The 15,954-nt window shown below is 39.6% G+C and overlaps 2 protein-coding genes across 2 annotated transcripts in view; both read left to right on the top strand.

Moving 5' to 3' along the window:
• Positions 1-2,226, top strand: part of LOC109464183 (N(G),N(G)-dimethylarginine dimethylaminohydrolase 1-like) — a 26,695-nt gene extending 24,469 nt beyond the window's left edge. Inside the window, exons 5-6 of the mRNA XM_019761118.1 lie at positions 655-798; positions 2,074-2,226. Of these exons, the coding sequence (XP_019616677.1) occupies positions 655-798; positions 2,074-2,175 (246 nt within the window). The 3' untranslated portion in view covers positions 2,176-2,226. The remainder of the gene's footprint in view (positions 1-654; positions 799-2,073) is intronic.
• Positions 2,227-3,782: 1,556 nt separating this feature from the next.
• The window catches only part of LOC109464181 (multidrug resistance-associated protein 4-like), a 40,631-nt gene continuing 28,459 nt past the window's right edge, over positions 3,783-15,954 (top strand). The window contains exons 1-7 of the mRNA XM_019761116.1: positions 3,783-3,940; positions 6,696-6,790; positions 12,219-12,329; positions 13,872-13,989; positions 14,166-14,378; positions 14,798-14,887; positions 15,675-15,838. Coding sequence (XP_019616675.1) covers positions 3,824-3,940; positions 6,696-6,790; positions 12,219-12,329; positions 13,872-13,989; positions 14,166-14,378; positions 14,798-14,887; positions 15,675-15,838 — 908 coding nt within the window. The 5' untranslated portion in view covers positions 3,783-3,823. The remainder of the gene's footprint in view (positions 3,941-6,695; positions 6,791-12,218; positions 12,330-13,871; positions 13,990-14,165; positions 14,379-14,797; positions 14,888-15,674; positions 15,839-15,954) is intronic.

The following is a 15,954-nucleotide window of genomic DNA, read 5'->3' as shown; positions in this document are numbered from 1 at the left end:
GTAAGACCAGTACTTACAGGCATCCAATTCAATTTTAGGGTCATTAGACACCTATCATGGGTAACTTGACATGCTTTTGTCTTCTTTGCTTTGAGACCTCTTTGTCTAGTGTGTCTCACTAATATCAATAGTTACTAAAAATAAATTTGTTTTAAACAAACCCCCTGGTTTCTCTTGTTACGTTCTTTTTTATTTTGTTCTGCCCCAGGCCTATTAAAAACGGGAAAACTAGATTTTCGCTACACAGTCAATTTTTTGGTTATTCTTTTCATGTAGTATAATGTTTAATCAATCATATCCCATAACATACAAAGGGTTGCTTGTTTTGTATTGCTGGTCCGAGCATTTTAAGGATGGAACTCGAAAGGGACTACTCTTGTGTTAATCTGAATATTTTTTTGTTTGGTCGCCCTGAAATTGAGCTCGAGGTGGGTATTAAAATGGAATTATTGAACCCTTGTCAAGACAGTGTTGAAATACTTAGAGTTCCGACGCGGGCTATATACTTCAAGGATCTCTTATACTGACGCCTAACCAAATAACCGTTTAAGTTTCAAAGCTTAACAGCAGATAGGTCACTGGCACTTAACTAAGTCGTTCATCAATCCGTGCCATGTTTTTTTTTTATTCAAAACAATTCTTAACAAATTTCAGGCCATCCAGGAGAAGTCTAAGTTCACCTATGAACCCATATGGACACCAGACTCCCGAATTATCGATGACCATACCGGCAACGTCATCTATTTCAACGGGAACCTCATTCACTGTTTGGAGGAAGAAGGGCCTAAAAGTGTGAAGGTTTGTTGATTCAATATGCTCTTAAATAGGCCACACTGATTTAATTTATGGACGGCATAAAAAACAAAAAAAGGGGTTCTACAACCTCATGCCTTCCCCGGATAATGTTAACCATTCCTTATGACAAAATTATACATTTTGCATATTGATCATATAAAATATGATCCTCGTTTTATTCCCATTATAGATTATATCAATATCAGTTAGTCCTTTATTATATATAATGACAGCCTTATCTTATCAATGAAAGCTGTTCTAGCACTTCCTCATAAATTATGCAAATGGTATTATAATTTAAATGAATTATCTTCACCTATACTTAACCTTCAAAAGTGGCAAGTATGGACTACCTGGCTGTGATCACTATGGAAAATTATTCCAATTTTCCACTAAATATGCAAATAAAGTATTTTACCTACAAAGTACAGTTCTACCAATAAATGCACGGCTGTGCTATGGGATCACCAGTTTCACCAATTGTTACAAACCTGTACATGGAGAAGTTGAAACAAAGCCCTTAGCACTTTCGATGACACTCCCCCAGCCAACTGGTTTCGATATGTAGATGACACTTGGTGCAGATTGAAAAAGAGGGTAGCTGCTGATTTCTTTGACCACATCAACCAGATAGATGACAACATCAAGTTTACACAGGAGCCAAGTCATGACAACATGCTCCCTTTCCTAGACACCAAAACTATCGTAGAGGAAGATGATAACCTTCGTTTCGAAGTATATAGGAAACCAACCCAAACTGATCAATACCTGGCCTTTGATTCCCACCACCCTTTAGAACACAAACTAGCAGCGGTCAAAACTCTCTTCCATCGTGCAGACAACATAATCACTTCAGACCAAGCAAAAACGGACGAACATAGATACCTCCGAGGTGCCCTGCTGGCTAAGTGTGGCTACCAAAACTGGACTTTCAACAAAACTCTCAACCTTTGACCAACAAAAACAAGGTCAACATCACTATTCCGTATGCCCAAGGAGTATCTGAAAAACTCCAAATGGATCTTCCAAAACTTCTACATAGCCACTAACTTCAAGCCTCACTCAACCCTCAGACAATAATTGCTACATGTATCATGAAAGTTTGTCTGTGTTAGTAGTTACATGCATGTTCAAAGTTGAAAATATTGAACCAACCTAAATGACATGTATTTTAGGTAAAGTATTTCTGTGTGTTGGATCGAAAGCTTTAAGTTGTCTAATAGTACATTCTTAATCAAGGACATAGACTTACTGGATCGTTGATGTTTACCTTAACAGATATTTGCGGAGAAGTTACCACACCTGAACCGAGTGGAGGCGACTGTTGGTGAACTGGCGAATGTTGACTCTGGACTGACCTGCTGTTCCATCATATTCTAACCATTAAAGCCTCCCAATTTTAGCTCAACAACAGCATTTTTTTGTTTTCTTTTGTGAATGGTAATACAAAAAGTTGACCCAAATGTTTTTTGTAACCTTTTTTGGTGATTTAACCGGTGATTAAACTGTTAATCTTTTTTTCCTTTGGCGCGAAACTAAAAACGAAAATGTCATATGTACAAGTCTGACAATTTGAACTACAATGAGCATTTGACAATTGTAAATTACAGTTTTGTACTAATGTTATATTAATATCGCACACAATACAGGACGTATAATTGCATCTGTTTCAGTTACAATCACTTTAATTGCTTTTTACTTGTTCAGTTCTTTTAAATGAAAGGTAACTAATAAAATAAGTGAACAGCGCTAGCACTCCTTTCTCATTACTTTATTGGAAAAGATGCATGTGTTGCTTAGGTGGATAGATGGTATCTGGACACAATAGAGGTGTATTGAAAGTATCGATGCTTGTGTTATGTATGGTTATATTCGACTTACCTCAATTCATGGATTGTTTTCGTCATTAAAGGTGGGACATATCATTTAAACGTGGTACTTGTCTTCAATGCTATTAGTATCTTGGGTCGAAGAAAATAGTGTCAGACAGTCTGGTCCATCGATACATTGTGGACATTGTGGTCCTAGGAACTACATTCCCTCTCCCCAGATGCCTTTTTTTTATTAAACTACAGTTTATTTTCGGTCTCAAATTGATTTTGCACACCTTCAAGTACAGTTTATGCAGTTTTTTTTACAGTTTCATATATATATGCGAGTGTCGCTGGCAGTTTTGTGCCGTAGATTATCAATATTCAGATACTGTTCTTCCGTTTGGGTAGACTTGAACAGTCTGTAGGACCTCAGCTTGTTTTTGGCGGTTCCACCTTTGTTATCATTGTAAATTCTTTTGAGAAAGTATATGTCTTTCAAACGCTGATAAATGGAATTAGTAATTAGAGAAGTATTTGTGTTGGTCGACAGGGTACAATGCCATATATAGCCAAAACCGCACTCATCCAGAGACTTCCTAACTCCTGATCCCCAACATTTGGCATTGTCAAGTTATATTTGACAACAAAGAGCATCTGACAGAAAACTGTCCGCTGATACTTTATAAATGTGCCATGCAGGCATTCACGAATAAAGCATACTGAAGTAGCGAAATAAAAAACAAAGGTCATTGAAAGTAATGGTAGGTTATTTATACTCGCGTAATAATAATAAGATACTAATGATAAAGGTATCACGACAAACTTATGAAGTGCATAAATGAATTTGGATACTGAATTTGTATATATTGAAGTAAATGGACTTTTGTTAACTTGACCATGGAATATTAGAGTGGTCGCTTGAATAGTACAGTCCGGATGTGTGTGGCGTTTAATCTTTAAAAGAGGGGTGATTATCAAAAATAAAGTTTTATCTTTGAATAGATGTGTGTTTAAAATAGTCCATTTGATGGCTAGGAGATGTAGTGAAATATGCTGTATTTGTTGACGCCCAAATGAGTTAAAATTGGGTCTTTCCATCACCTCGGGGTAAACACCCGTGCAGACAACCAACCTGTACAATAGAAACTAAAGTTGATTAACCGGTCTGAATTTCTTCAGACACCGTAACAAGTCGTTACAATTTAGCGTGCGACATGGTGAAGAACAGCCAGGAAGATATCCGCACGGGTCTGCAGCAGAGTTTTGGGGTAGATATATTCAGTTCCGACAAGAATCCCCTGCCAGACGACAAGGTTCCCCTACACCCGCAGGTAGGTGGAGAATGCTAGTACGATCTTCTTGCAATTGTGAACTACTTTAACTGCTGTTTTTTTGTCGCCTGCGTAACCGGGCCGGCCACGAATCCAGGACCGCCAGTGCTGTTTGTAAAACAACTAGAATTATGGCCAGCTTAATTAAGAAATTCTATATAACACTTTAAAAAATGTTCACAAATACGAAATCGTTTAGTAGGTGTTGCCTAGTTTCTAAACGGCCTACACGTGTACAGTAAACGGGCGCACCCAGGATTCTTTGGCGCGTCCGGTCGCATATCGTTCCGACTACCACCCGGACTGTTCATCGGTGATTCGCTGATAAACAATGCAGTAGCACCCAAAGGAATATTCAGAAGTAGGATGTATGCAAACATCACCTGAATAAAACAGAGCTCCGGTCACCATAAAAACATGGTGAGAACTTGTAGGGGCGATCGTCAATATGTTGCTAACGAAATTATGATTTAATGATTGATTATTTTAATCAGAAAATAACCTACCACAGACACAACTTGTGATATAATTGTCTTTGTCAGAAGGACTATAAAAAGTCTGGCCGGAGTGTGGGGAACTGCGGATTTTGCGATATAACTCTTGAAGGCATGATTCGACGTCCATGATTTTTAGCAGGCAGATTACCGCTGTTGAGGCCGAAGTCAAGTACAAGTTTCGGCTTCGTGGGGGGTCCGTGCGTTACGTTAGTGCACCTTTTGTGTTTGTGGCTTGTTAGCAAGATAACTCAAGTATTTGTAAATTGTTGATTATAATTCTTGGTGTGGTGCTTACTATTGTCGGGACCAAGGTTCAGTTCGTTACTGAGCTTCGTGGGTGGTTTCGTTGTGACTACAGGAGGCATTTTGTTAATTTTTCTTGTGAGCAGGATAACTTTTGTATGTGTGGATGAAAGTTAATGAAATTTGATAGGCATGTTACTGTGGTGGTCTCCAAGATTGAGTTCAAAGATGAGAGTCGTGGAGGTCGTTATGTTTCCGTAATAGGACATTTTGTGTTTAGAAATCCCCACCTACATCTGCTTGGAGACAGCCGACAGCTGGATATAGCCGGGGAACCCCATAATGGGATGGGATCAAATGACGTTACATTGAGGGATTGTACTATAACTTCAGCAGGGGGAGGATAGGTTGGACATATGTCAGGTTATTTTCTACGGCCACACCAAGTAATTGCTATGGATGACGTCCACTGTAGACCTTAAATCTAATTACCTTAAATTTAAGGCAAGCGCGCAATAAAAACACGAAGGGCCGAAAAACGAGATGCCTAGATTTGGAATATACTAACTGTAGAAGTACAAATCTTAGGACACAAAGAACACAAGAAACAAGTCTTCTATTTGTCATAAAGACATATTAACAAAACAGCAGTAGTCACCCTGTTCTGATTCTTTCCTTTATAACACCTTCTCTTATTATATTTTGCGGCGCTGTCGTGACACTTTCAACACAGTAAGAATTTCTTGAACGTTTTTTTTCCAGTAACAGTCCAAACCCAAATAACGTGGGGGGGGGGGGGGCGTAACACGGGTGACGACGCATCTGTATAATCTGCGGCAAACCGTTTCAGGGTGTTCTGTACCATAAAAATAGTACAGAGATTCTTTTGTTCTTAAGACCAAATTGATTATTAAAAAGAGTGAAGAATACGCATGTTAATTTCTCTAACGATGTACCTCTGACGAAGAATTTGAGATCTCCGACCTCTAGTTATTTATCTTGTGTTGGGTTGGCCGGCTACGCTCTCCTTGCAGCAAAGGGTTGAGGTCGCAGACACAGTAATTAACCGCGACCCCCGGCGGTCTATGACGCGGGCATAGAAAGTAGTGCAGACAAACCTCTTGCATCCTGGCTAAAGCGACTTATGTGATAGGTAGCCATGAATGGACTGCACTGTGTGGTAAGGAAAGGTATCGGCTTGTACACAGTATGAGTTGGATTGTGAAGACTTCCCTGTTCGTGTATAAATGCGCGGCATTACGCAACCACGTTCCACATGTGGGGTCGTGTGGCGTAGCGGCAGAGTCCTGACATGCCACCGATCTTGTGCCCTTGGGAAAGGCACTTTACACGGCTTTCCCCACTTAGCTCAGGTGTAAATGAGTATTGTCCTGTAATGTATTTGTCCCCTGTGTTGGTGGCGGCATTAATATAAGTTTAAGAAACTTGAGTGTGTCGTCACCACGTCTGGTGATTACATGTTGGAATGAATAAAAAAAAAAAAAACACGTCCCAGGGTGAGTCGGCTGCAGTTCTGTTGACCCCGGTAGAGGGCCAAATCAAAGTGGTCGTCATTATGTTAAAAAACGATAACTTTTTTTTGGTTTTCAGTTATTTTGTAGAATATACCGTATATTTCAACATACTAGTTGGCCGTGATTCAATAGTGAACCCTACTATAATTTTTACCGCGTCGAAGTGAGTCACCTCGGGGTGCTTAACTATAGGAATCCCCATAGGGCGAAAACTGTGTTCTGCCACCTTGAATTGTGAGGAGCGTATAATCTCTGGGGCTCAATCGCAAGGGTATATGTGCATCAAACTCTCGGTCTAAATGAGTTATCTCTTTGGATAATTGCCTGAAAAATTACCCTAAAATGCCACATCTTCACGACGTATTAAAAACGACTATGCAGTTGTTATACATTTTTTTCTTGAAAAAAACAAAAACAAAATATAGGCCATATTTTATAAATACAAACTAGATGCTCACTGCCTAAATTCTTTGCTTACAGAAGGAACCTCACAAAAGTCGGCCAAAACAAGATGGCGGACGGGGCAGGCGCAACCCCCACGAAACGGCCAACTGGTTTTCCAAGCTTCTCTTTTGGTAAGTACGTGTACCCACCAAATCCACCGAACTTTAGACATTACCAGCGTGGGATAAAATTCAGAGTGAGAGTGATAAAATTCAGAGTGATTCGGAGTGCTTTCAGTTTCTGAGTTTTTTTGTATTTTTGACCCATGGGCTGAAGTGGTCTAGGAAGGTTTAGTGAGCATTGTTGGCGGAGGAATCTGACTCGGCCGGATGAGATTCATATTATCTACACATTTCTGCCTGTTTTTAACCTCCCTGGGTGCACTGTTTAGTGCGACAAACATAATGGGCCCCTGGATTATTCCCTGTGCTACACCGCAGGATGTATTTTGTCAGAAACTTTGTAGCGCACATTGAGTCGTCTGTGAGACATAAAACAAGGAACACATGTATTGGGGATGGTCAAATAAGTCAACCAAATAGGCACTGCACTGTGATGGTGTAATCAACCCGACCAAATGCTTTAGAAAGGTCAGTCGTTAGAAGGCCCAGATACCAGATCTAACTAATTTAGCTGTTGTTTTTTGTACCATGTATATGTAAAAAAAGTGTGTACTTTCAGTAGACGATGTAAACTTCATATTCATATTCTGAACTTCATATAAACTTGAAACCTAAGACCAGACTGTAAGGTTTGAACCAGTCACACCGGAAAAGACTACCTCCCTTTTCGATAAGTTTGGTGCTTGAGGTTTGTCTCTCCAAAAACACTGGGCAACTGGCATTGCGTCCTATCCGAGAGAACGTCAATAAAAGAAACTAGGTTCTCAGTTACACCTGAGTCAATTGAGGACATGTGTTTTACCACAAGAAAGGGGTAAGCCAGGTTTTAGAACCAAGAATTTTCGGGAATTTTCAGTCAACTATCCTAACCAGAAGACTACATGTACATTGTGACCTAGTGTGTTGATGCCTGGTCACCAGGCGACCGATTAGTTAGTTATTTAGCAAGATAACATGGCTGTGAGTAATTAGAAACAACAAATGGTAATGGATTAGTAATTTCTTTACAAGATACTAGTGTTCGTACTAAAATGTAGAAATTCTAGGTGTTCAGGACGGTTAAAGAAACTTTATTCGCAAAATCATGCCCGAAGCCTAATTGCTTTTAGAATCATTGCAATACTGTAACAGGAGACAGGTAACAACTGTCTGGAAAAAAAAACCCTTCTACTTCTACTACTACGCTAGCTATTATGGGGTTCGACTTTTTCTTTGAAGGCAGTGGATAATGAATAGTCCCACATTCTGCATAATTAGTGGGTTTTGTGATCTTAGTAGAAAAGCAGTTTTTTGGTGGTATTCTAAATGACGAAAGGATGGATAAATTGTTGTAACTGTCTGAAATAATCTGTTTCTTTCTGTCTCATACACTGCAGGACACTGCAGCTGGCTAACAAAATGTATTTCATTTTCCACTGCATTCATTGTACAATATTTACATAATCTCTCGTGCACAGGTAGTTTTGTTTTATATAGCGGCCTTTTTCTATCTCTAGTAGATGCGCACTTATTCTAATCTTACACATGGCAGCTCGCTCGTCAAATTCATTGTGGTATAGGTATTTTTCCATAGAGTAGTCGGATTTGAGAGTCTTGTAAAATCTTAGCTTGCGGTTATCTACAAACGATTGGTGAAAGAACGTTTGAACATACATATCAGTTAGTCTTCTCTTCAACAATGTACATATACTCTTGTCGTCTAGTGTACAATGGTTGGTGTTCCATAGAATAGCCTGCATTGTTAATTATTTCCTTGACATGGTGTAGCCTAGCCTGAGTACCATCCTACTTGTATGCCGGGGCTCCCACACTCGCTTCCCTAAGAAGTACTTCTTAGGGAAGCGAGTGCGGGAGCCCAGGCATACAAGTAGGATGGTACCCAGGCTAGGTGTAGCCAGCTTTTCTTACCGCTATTTCTAATATTGTGTTGCTGACAGAGTATGCATCTACCTGTAAGGGGTGTGTGAAAGTGTCCAGTTGTTTGAGTCTTAACCAATATTTAACTACATGGACGGATACATCTATATCTGTTAGGGACAACCCAAGTTCTGCCCTACTTGCTGGTTTACTAGAATTCCTGTGCACACCAAGAATATTTTTACAGAAGCGGTTCGGAGTTATCTTTACGGGACAATTGTCATTTGGGTAATCTTTACCCCAGATCTCATAGGCGAATAACATAATAGATTTGATGCACGCATCAAAGAGTTTGAGTAAGGCCTTGGGGGACAAAGAGGTGCGGATAAGGGGTTTAACCCTACCTAGACCGGGGGGGGGGCTAAAAGTGCCCGCCGCAACTTTGGTGTCACCTAGCGTCTGAACGGCTAGCCGTAAAACGACCAAACTTGGTGACTTTTCCTAAAATATTGTTGGCAACAATTCTCTATCATTGGAATAAGATAATAATTTTTTTGTGTTGCCATGGCAACGGGTTTCTGACAGGCATTTTTTGCTAAATTTAGTACTTTTTGTTTCAACAATAGAATTTTATGGGTTTTATGTCAAGTTACTCATGGTTGCTAATATTAATAATATCCCATATAATTTTATGTAAATTTTATCATTAAATATGCATAATTTATGCTAATTTGATGACGTCATTGGCCAAAATCCAAGATGGCGGACCATATCATTAGAACAGGTATATACGGGTTATTTTCATTAAAATTTCATCAATACTTCCATTTCTTTTTACAAAAAATGTTTGAATGAAGGTGTTTAGTATGTTTACAATGTATTTTAGGCTTTATCATGAAAAAAAAATATTTTTGAAAATTCAAGATTGATGATCCAAGATGGCGGATATCTTAAATATGCATGACGTCATTTTATGACGTCACCGGTGTTGTTATGGGCAACATAAGACTTAGTACACACTAATATTCTGTCATAAACACTTTTGGTAAAGTTATGTTGTATACCAGGGAGGTTTTCAGGGAAAAACCTATTGAGACGGTTTTGGCCAATAAAATCACATTAATGACGTCATAATGACGTCATATTACGTCATAACGACATAAAAATTGTAGATATGATAAATTTTCACTAGTACACCATTCTCTGAAAATTTGGTGGTCATACGACATACCGTTCTCGAGTTCTTAGGGGGGTCAAAAGAGCCCCCCCCCCCGGTCCCCCCATGTCAAAAAAAGCCCGGTCTAGGTAGGGTTAAGACTAAATACTGCTTCACGAGCTTTTAAAGATAATTGTTTTTGGCTAAAGAATAACTGCCAAACGAGGACAGAATTAGACCTAGGTAGGTATATGAGTTTGTGATTTGGATATTTTCTGCGCCGAAGGAAAATTTGGTGTTCTTAAATGTTCTTCCTGTTTTGTTGAAAATCATCACTTTGGTTAAATGCATCCAATGCAACTGCAGGGGGCAACAACAACAAATAAAACTACAATGTATTTTGGATGAGAAGAGCTGTCAAACATTGACATATTTATTAGCACGTTTTTTTGTCATCATTACAGACTATCGTTTAAAATTGCCTAAAACAAGGTACAAGTGGTACACAATCCATAAAATTCTAGAGCCAGGCTACCTTACAAGTCACATGCTTAACGTCATCGACGGTGCATCCTTGTCTCTTATAGATATCAGTATACCTTGGGATATGATTATTTTAATCTACATTAACCCTATTAAGACCGGGCTTTTTAGGTCATGCTGGAACTAAACAAAAACCTACGTAGGAACGCTAAATTATCAGAGGGTGGTATGGCAATAAAGGGTACCATGAGAACAACTTTGGTGTCGTTATGATGTGATATGACGTCATTATCGGTGCACACACCAATTCTTCCGCGACAGGGGTAGTGCCCGGAAAAAAGTGAGGAAGGGGTTCCGATGGTTCATGTTTGAGTTTACATTTCTCATAATCTGCTGCAAAATGGTATTAACTATTAACATGGCTGGAAAGTGCAAGACGTGGCGTGTTTTGGGTAAAAATTGATTTCGGTTCCGAGGCTTACTTTCGGGTGTCCTTTCACCTTGAGCGCTGTGCTTCGGTTTGACCTAGACATGCCTTGTATGCGTTCTGGGGGTGCTGTGGTATGCGTCGCGCGACGGTCTATTGTGATAATCTCAGTGTTAGGTATTTCCTAAAAGAGACAATCGCTAGAGTTGAGGGTATGCAGAATCGAATTGAGACCCCAAATAAACTGGGGTGCGCCTTCTTAATAATTAAAACATATTGAATGTGTTTTTGGAGGGGGGGGGGCTAAAACAGTATTAAAAAATCCCGTGAAACTCAGAGGAATATAACCAAACTTTAACACTAGGGAGGCCGACATTTACTTGGGAGCAAATACAGCATATGTCAGTCCATAATAGGATGGTCGGCATATTCCATCGTCGTGATTGTAGATGACGTAATGATCGTAGGCACATACAATTGAATGTGTGGGCCATTGCGCACGACTTACGTGCAATGTGACCTCAGGTAACCCGCAATGTTCGATGTGTTCGAGCAGTGTTCGATGGCCAATGGCAGATGGAACGGGCCATTCCTTAGATAGAACGTGGAACGGGTATAGCACTTGTGGCCCTTTTTTGGCTGAAAATAGCCATTAAAGTCCCCTAAATGAGTCATTTGGAAGTGGTGTATGCCAAATATGTGACTGCTGTTCTATAGACACATGTTCAAGGTACCCTTATACCGAATTTCAGACCATTTGGTTGTACTACCAGGGATCAGGATCCAAAAATCCATTTTTGTCGAAAAATGCCCCAAAAAACCTTCAAAGACATTTCTCAAAGGCATGTATCAAAAAAATGGAAAAAACGCCTGGGGGTATTGGCCCACTTTACCTCCATGCCAAATTTCATTGGCTAAAAAATGCCATTTGGCTAAAAACTGACAGAGTTGAATCTAATTTGACTGTGTGGCAGGAGAAGGAGGAGAAGGAGAAGAAACATGAGAGAACACAATATATTTTATCCATACCATATGGTATGGACTGAAACATAAAAACGCGGTTATGAAAGAATAACAAGGTATACTTGGACCTGTTGTCCCTGTCAACAACACTGGCGGCATAAAAACACTAAAAATATCGGCCGTTGCCGGGGTTATAATCCACCACTGGCAAATGCCATTTAGGAGCTGAAGGTGCCGACATCCGATGCCAGGAGAGTGTTTAAAAGCTGTAAAAAAGTCACCTAATATGTTTGTAACCTTTGTCAGAAGGTTATGCTTTTAGGTCGACCATATGTATAGGGGTTGTTGATTTTTAATCGGTAATAACTTGGGGTGTGGAGCATACACCTCCATGACATTTGGCAGGTAGGATGAGTTTGGGAAAAGAAATGTCAAGGTTAATTCTTGGCACTCTAGTGGTTTTGTGAGGTACTACAGCGGGGTACATCGTTTTTTATATCTCGTGCTTGAATCTGTATGTCACAGTTTCCTCTGTATGTTTTTATTTGTAGCTGGGCGAACGCGATAGTGGTGAAAGGGTACAGACAGAGACTGGAGAACGAAGATCTCTACCCACTGAGAGAGAAGGATACCTCCCTGGTAGTTACCAACGAGTTCCGACCGTAAGTTTTTCTTTTTATTTCAACCAAACAACACAATTCTCTTATAATATGTTAGTTTCTGCGATCTCTCGCAACGGTTTTATGAGGGCTGAATGCAGCGGTGCGCACTTGCAGGTGTGGAGGCCTACTTTAAAGAATTACCTATGGCTGACAGGTCGTAAAATTAACAAAACGTTGTATAATCATTTCATGAAGCCCTTTATAACAAATCCAGTTAAAATCATGTCATACTGGGAAGATGATTTCAATGAAGTCATACCATGGAAAGAAGTATTTATTTTACCATACAGACTTGTACTGGATACCCAAACCATAATATTTCAATTTAAATTACTTCATAAATCCTTATTAGCCACAAACAAGAAATTGTATCTCTAAAACATTAACAACTCGTCAAATTGCTTTTTGTGTGGTGAGGAGGAAGAAGCATCAAAACACATCTTTTGATACTGTTCTAAAGTCATTTGTTTTTGGGAATCTGTTCATGACTGGTTCCAGGACAAAACGAAAACCAATCTGCAACTGAATGGATTTAACATAGTGTTTGGGGATCTGAATGACCAATGCTCTGCCATTTCTAATTTAATCATGCTGTAAGGAAAAATGTACATTTTCAAAAAGAATGTTCAAATTGTCGAACTTCGTATCTTTTGTCAAATATTTTCATGATCCAGGAGATTAATATTGCAAGAAGAAGAGGTAAAGTATCTAAACACATGGATAAGTGGGAGAAATTGTACTCTGCATTTGAGTAGATAATTTAGCTATGGTTTTAGCGTTTTTTTTGTAGATTTGTTACGGTACCATAATTGTTTATTCGTTTCATGTTCATGTATCAGTTTGTCTCGTTTCCAACGTGATTGTTATGTATATTGAATCTGAATAAAGATTGTTAAAAAAACAATACATATTGGTGACTCACTTAGCAAAATAGCTTTTGTCAGCGTTAGCACAGGGCATAAAATACAAATTACATCACATGACAACAAAAATATCAAATAGGTCAAACATTAACGTGACATCTGTAAGTAGTATAAATCGGTGAAGGGATCGCTTAGTTTCGAACAGGCATGACTGTGTAAACGTAAGACTATAAGTTATGATTTCAGGTGACGGTAGAGGTTATCCTATGGGTAACAGATATACAGTAAAACTATAAGATGATTTTTCAAAAGCATTTGATATTGTCCAATTCCATATAAATGGAATGTAAAAGACCCTGAATTGCAAGTATAGGGCAGCGCAGAAGGAGGAGCCTAGACATTAGAAAATACAACTAAAGACTGCAATATTATATATTAAATTCATGCCATTAATTATATAAATGTGGCGCCCAAAGCAGAACTAGTCAATGTTTCCGTACACAAATACAGTTGCATTTCATATAATCATGTTTATGTATCATTTGGACCCATTTTATATGTACATTGTAATTCCTTCCGCAACTGATTCTTACATCTTCCATGTTATCCTGTTCCTTATTAAAATGTTATCATAAATACAAAAGAACAATAAAAACTGTTTTTTTGTGTGTGTGAACAGGTATTGGGAGAGAGAACTAAAGAAGTCAACACCCGAGAAACCCCCAAGCTTATCAAAAGCAATCATCAGATGCTATGGCTTGCGATATTTCCTGGTCGGATTTGTAAAGCTTTTCGATGTAAGTAACTATTTAACAAGCTCGGTGAATTTACATCCAGTTACATGTTATGTGCTACAAAATAAAACTAATTACGAATGGTTTGCACAGATTTGGCAGTGTTCCTTTTGCGTCTTCTTTTTTTAAAATGTGTTTGTGTCTTTTGTTTCTTATTGTCTTCCTACCCTTTCTTACAGGATGCCTTAACGTTGGTTAAGCCTATTATCATCGGCTACATCATTAAGTACTTCGAGCCCAGTAGCGGCATGACCCTGACCGATGCCTACATGTACGCTGGGATTCTTGCTGGTCTGCAGGTTTTCCAAGTCATCATCGGCTACTACGAATGGCCTGTCCACCTGTGGGCATTTCATTTTGAAACGGCGATCATGAATATGGCGAACGAAAAGGTACAGAAATGCCTTTCATTATAACTTAGGTGTATTTATTGTTTTAGGCTTATGTGTGTGACTGTAAATGTCGTAGGCACTTGTATGCGGCAGTTTGTAACCGCAGATTGACTATGAGATCAAGTTCGGAGTCCTCATAATCTTGGATGGATGGATGGATGGATGGATGGATGGATGGATGGATGGATGGATGGATGGATGGATGGATGGATGGATGGATGGATGGATGGATGAACGGTTGGATGGATGGATGGATGGATGGATGGATGGATGGATGGATGGTTGGATGGATGGATGGATGGATGGATGGATGGATGGATGGATGGACGGATGGATGGATGGGATGATGGGCGGGTGGTACATGAAGTAGCAGAGAAAAAGAACCATTGTCAATTGCTGTTGCTGTTTTCTGTTCCCAGTGTTTGCGATTAAGCACGGGCGGCCTCTCAAAGACCTCAACGGGCCAAGTCAGCAACATTCTTGCCGACGATGTGCAAGCCTTCAAGAAGGTTAGTTGCTTACTAGTGAGGCTGGATAACAGATATGAACTCAAAAAAAAATATACCTTTTTTCTCAACCTAATTCTGTCCTAATGTCTTTGGGGACTATGGTGGCATTCAGTATCAGCCTGTTCAATTCCCTCCTGACTCCGGGCCTGTGAGACTGCCAGTGGTGTATATGTGTCTATCAAGTCACGGATGCCATTACCCTATATCTCCTTCGTAGTCTCACATGGCTCCTCCTTCTGTTAATGGTCCCTTGTAGTATATGAATGGTGATGTTACTGTTACCCACTCCTGTGACATGTCCCAATTATCAACTATTGCAGTTTCCACCTTTTTATCATGTTAAGTTTATTTCCATTCCTAGTGCTGCAAAAACAGAGTCACATTTCATCCCCGGGGACTAGATCCTGCGTTTAGAGTCCATGCCTCACAGCCATAGGCTATCAAATTAAGGCAGCAGAAAAAATGCCCTCAACAGTCACTTAGTTAAAACACTGTAAATATGTTCTAGATGATTTGTGGTCACTGGATTCTTACAGACTATTGTATTGGATTATTTCTGCATTGATAGCACTTAGAACAAACTTTAAGATAGACCCACAATCCTAGCACTGAGACTTGTTAAACTGTGATAAGCGAGTGTTTTCTCCAGAATAATGTATTTCTCCAGAATAATGCATACCCGGAGACGGTCCAGCAGAGTGTCTCATCCTAAACCACATAGGACTAGATATGCACGGCTCTGGATACCCCCCCTTCTCTATCAACACAGATCTACTTTGTTTTTCAGGCTTTTGATAAACTCCATAACCTGTGGGTTTCTCCTCTCACGATTGTGGTCATCACTTGGTATCTCATCAACTTCATGGGCTTGTCTGCCCTAGCTGGGCTCGCCTACATGTTTCTGACAATAGCCATCGAGGGTTCTATGACGCCACTTCACATCAAATATGGGTACGTGAAAGCATTTAATCAAATTGAATGGTAAAACTGTTAGTCTAAGGGAGTGCCTGATACATGTATGCATCGGGATGTGCGTGTGTGTGTGTGTGTGTGTGTGTGTGTGTGTG

Source organism: Branchiostoma belcheri, unplaced genomic scaffold (genome assembly GCF_001625305.1).
Source record: "Branchiostoma belcheri isolate BF01 breed outbred unplaced genomic scaffold, Haploidv18h27 scaffold133, whole genome shotgun sequence".
Lineage (NCBI taxonomy): Eukaryota > Metazoa > Chordata > Leptocardii > Amphioxiformes > Branchiostomatidae > Branchiostoma > Branchiostoma belcheri.
This window is presented reverse-complemented; position numbering and strand designations above follow the sequence as displayed.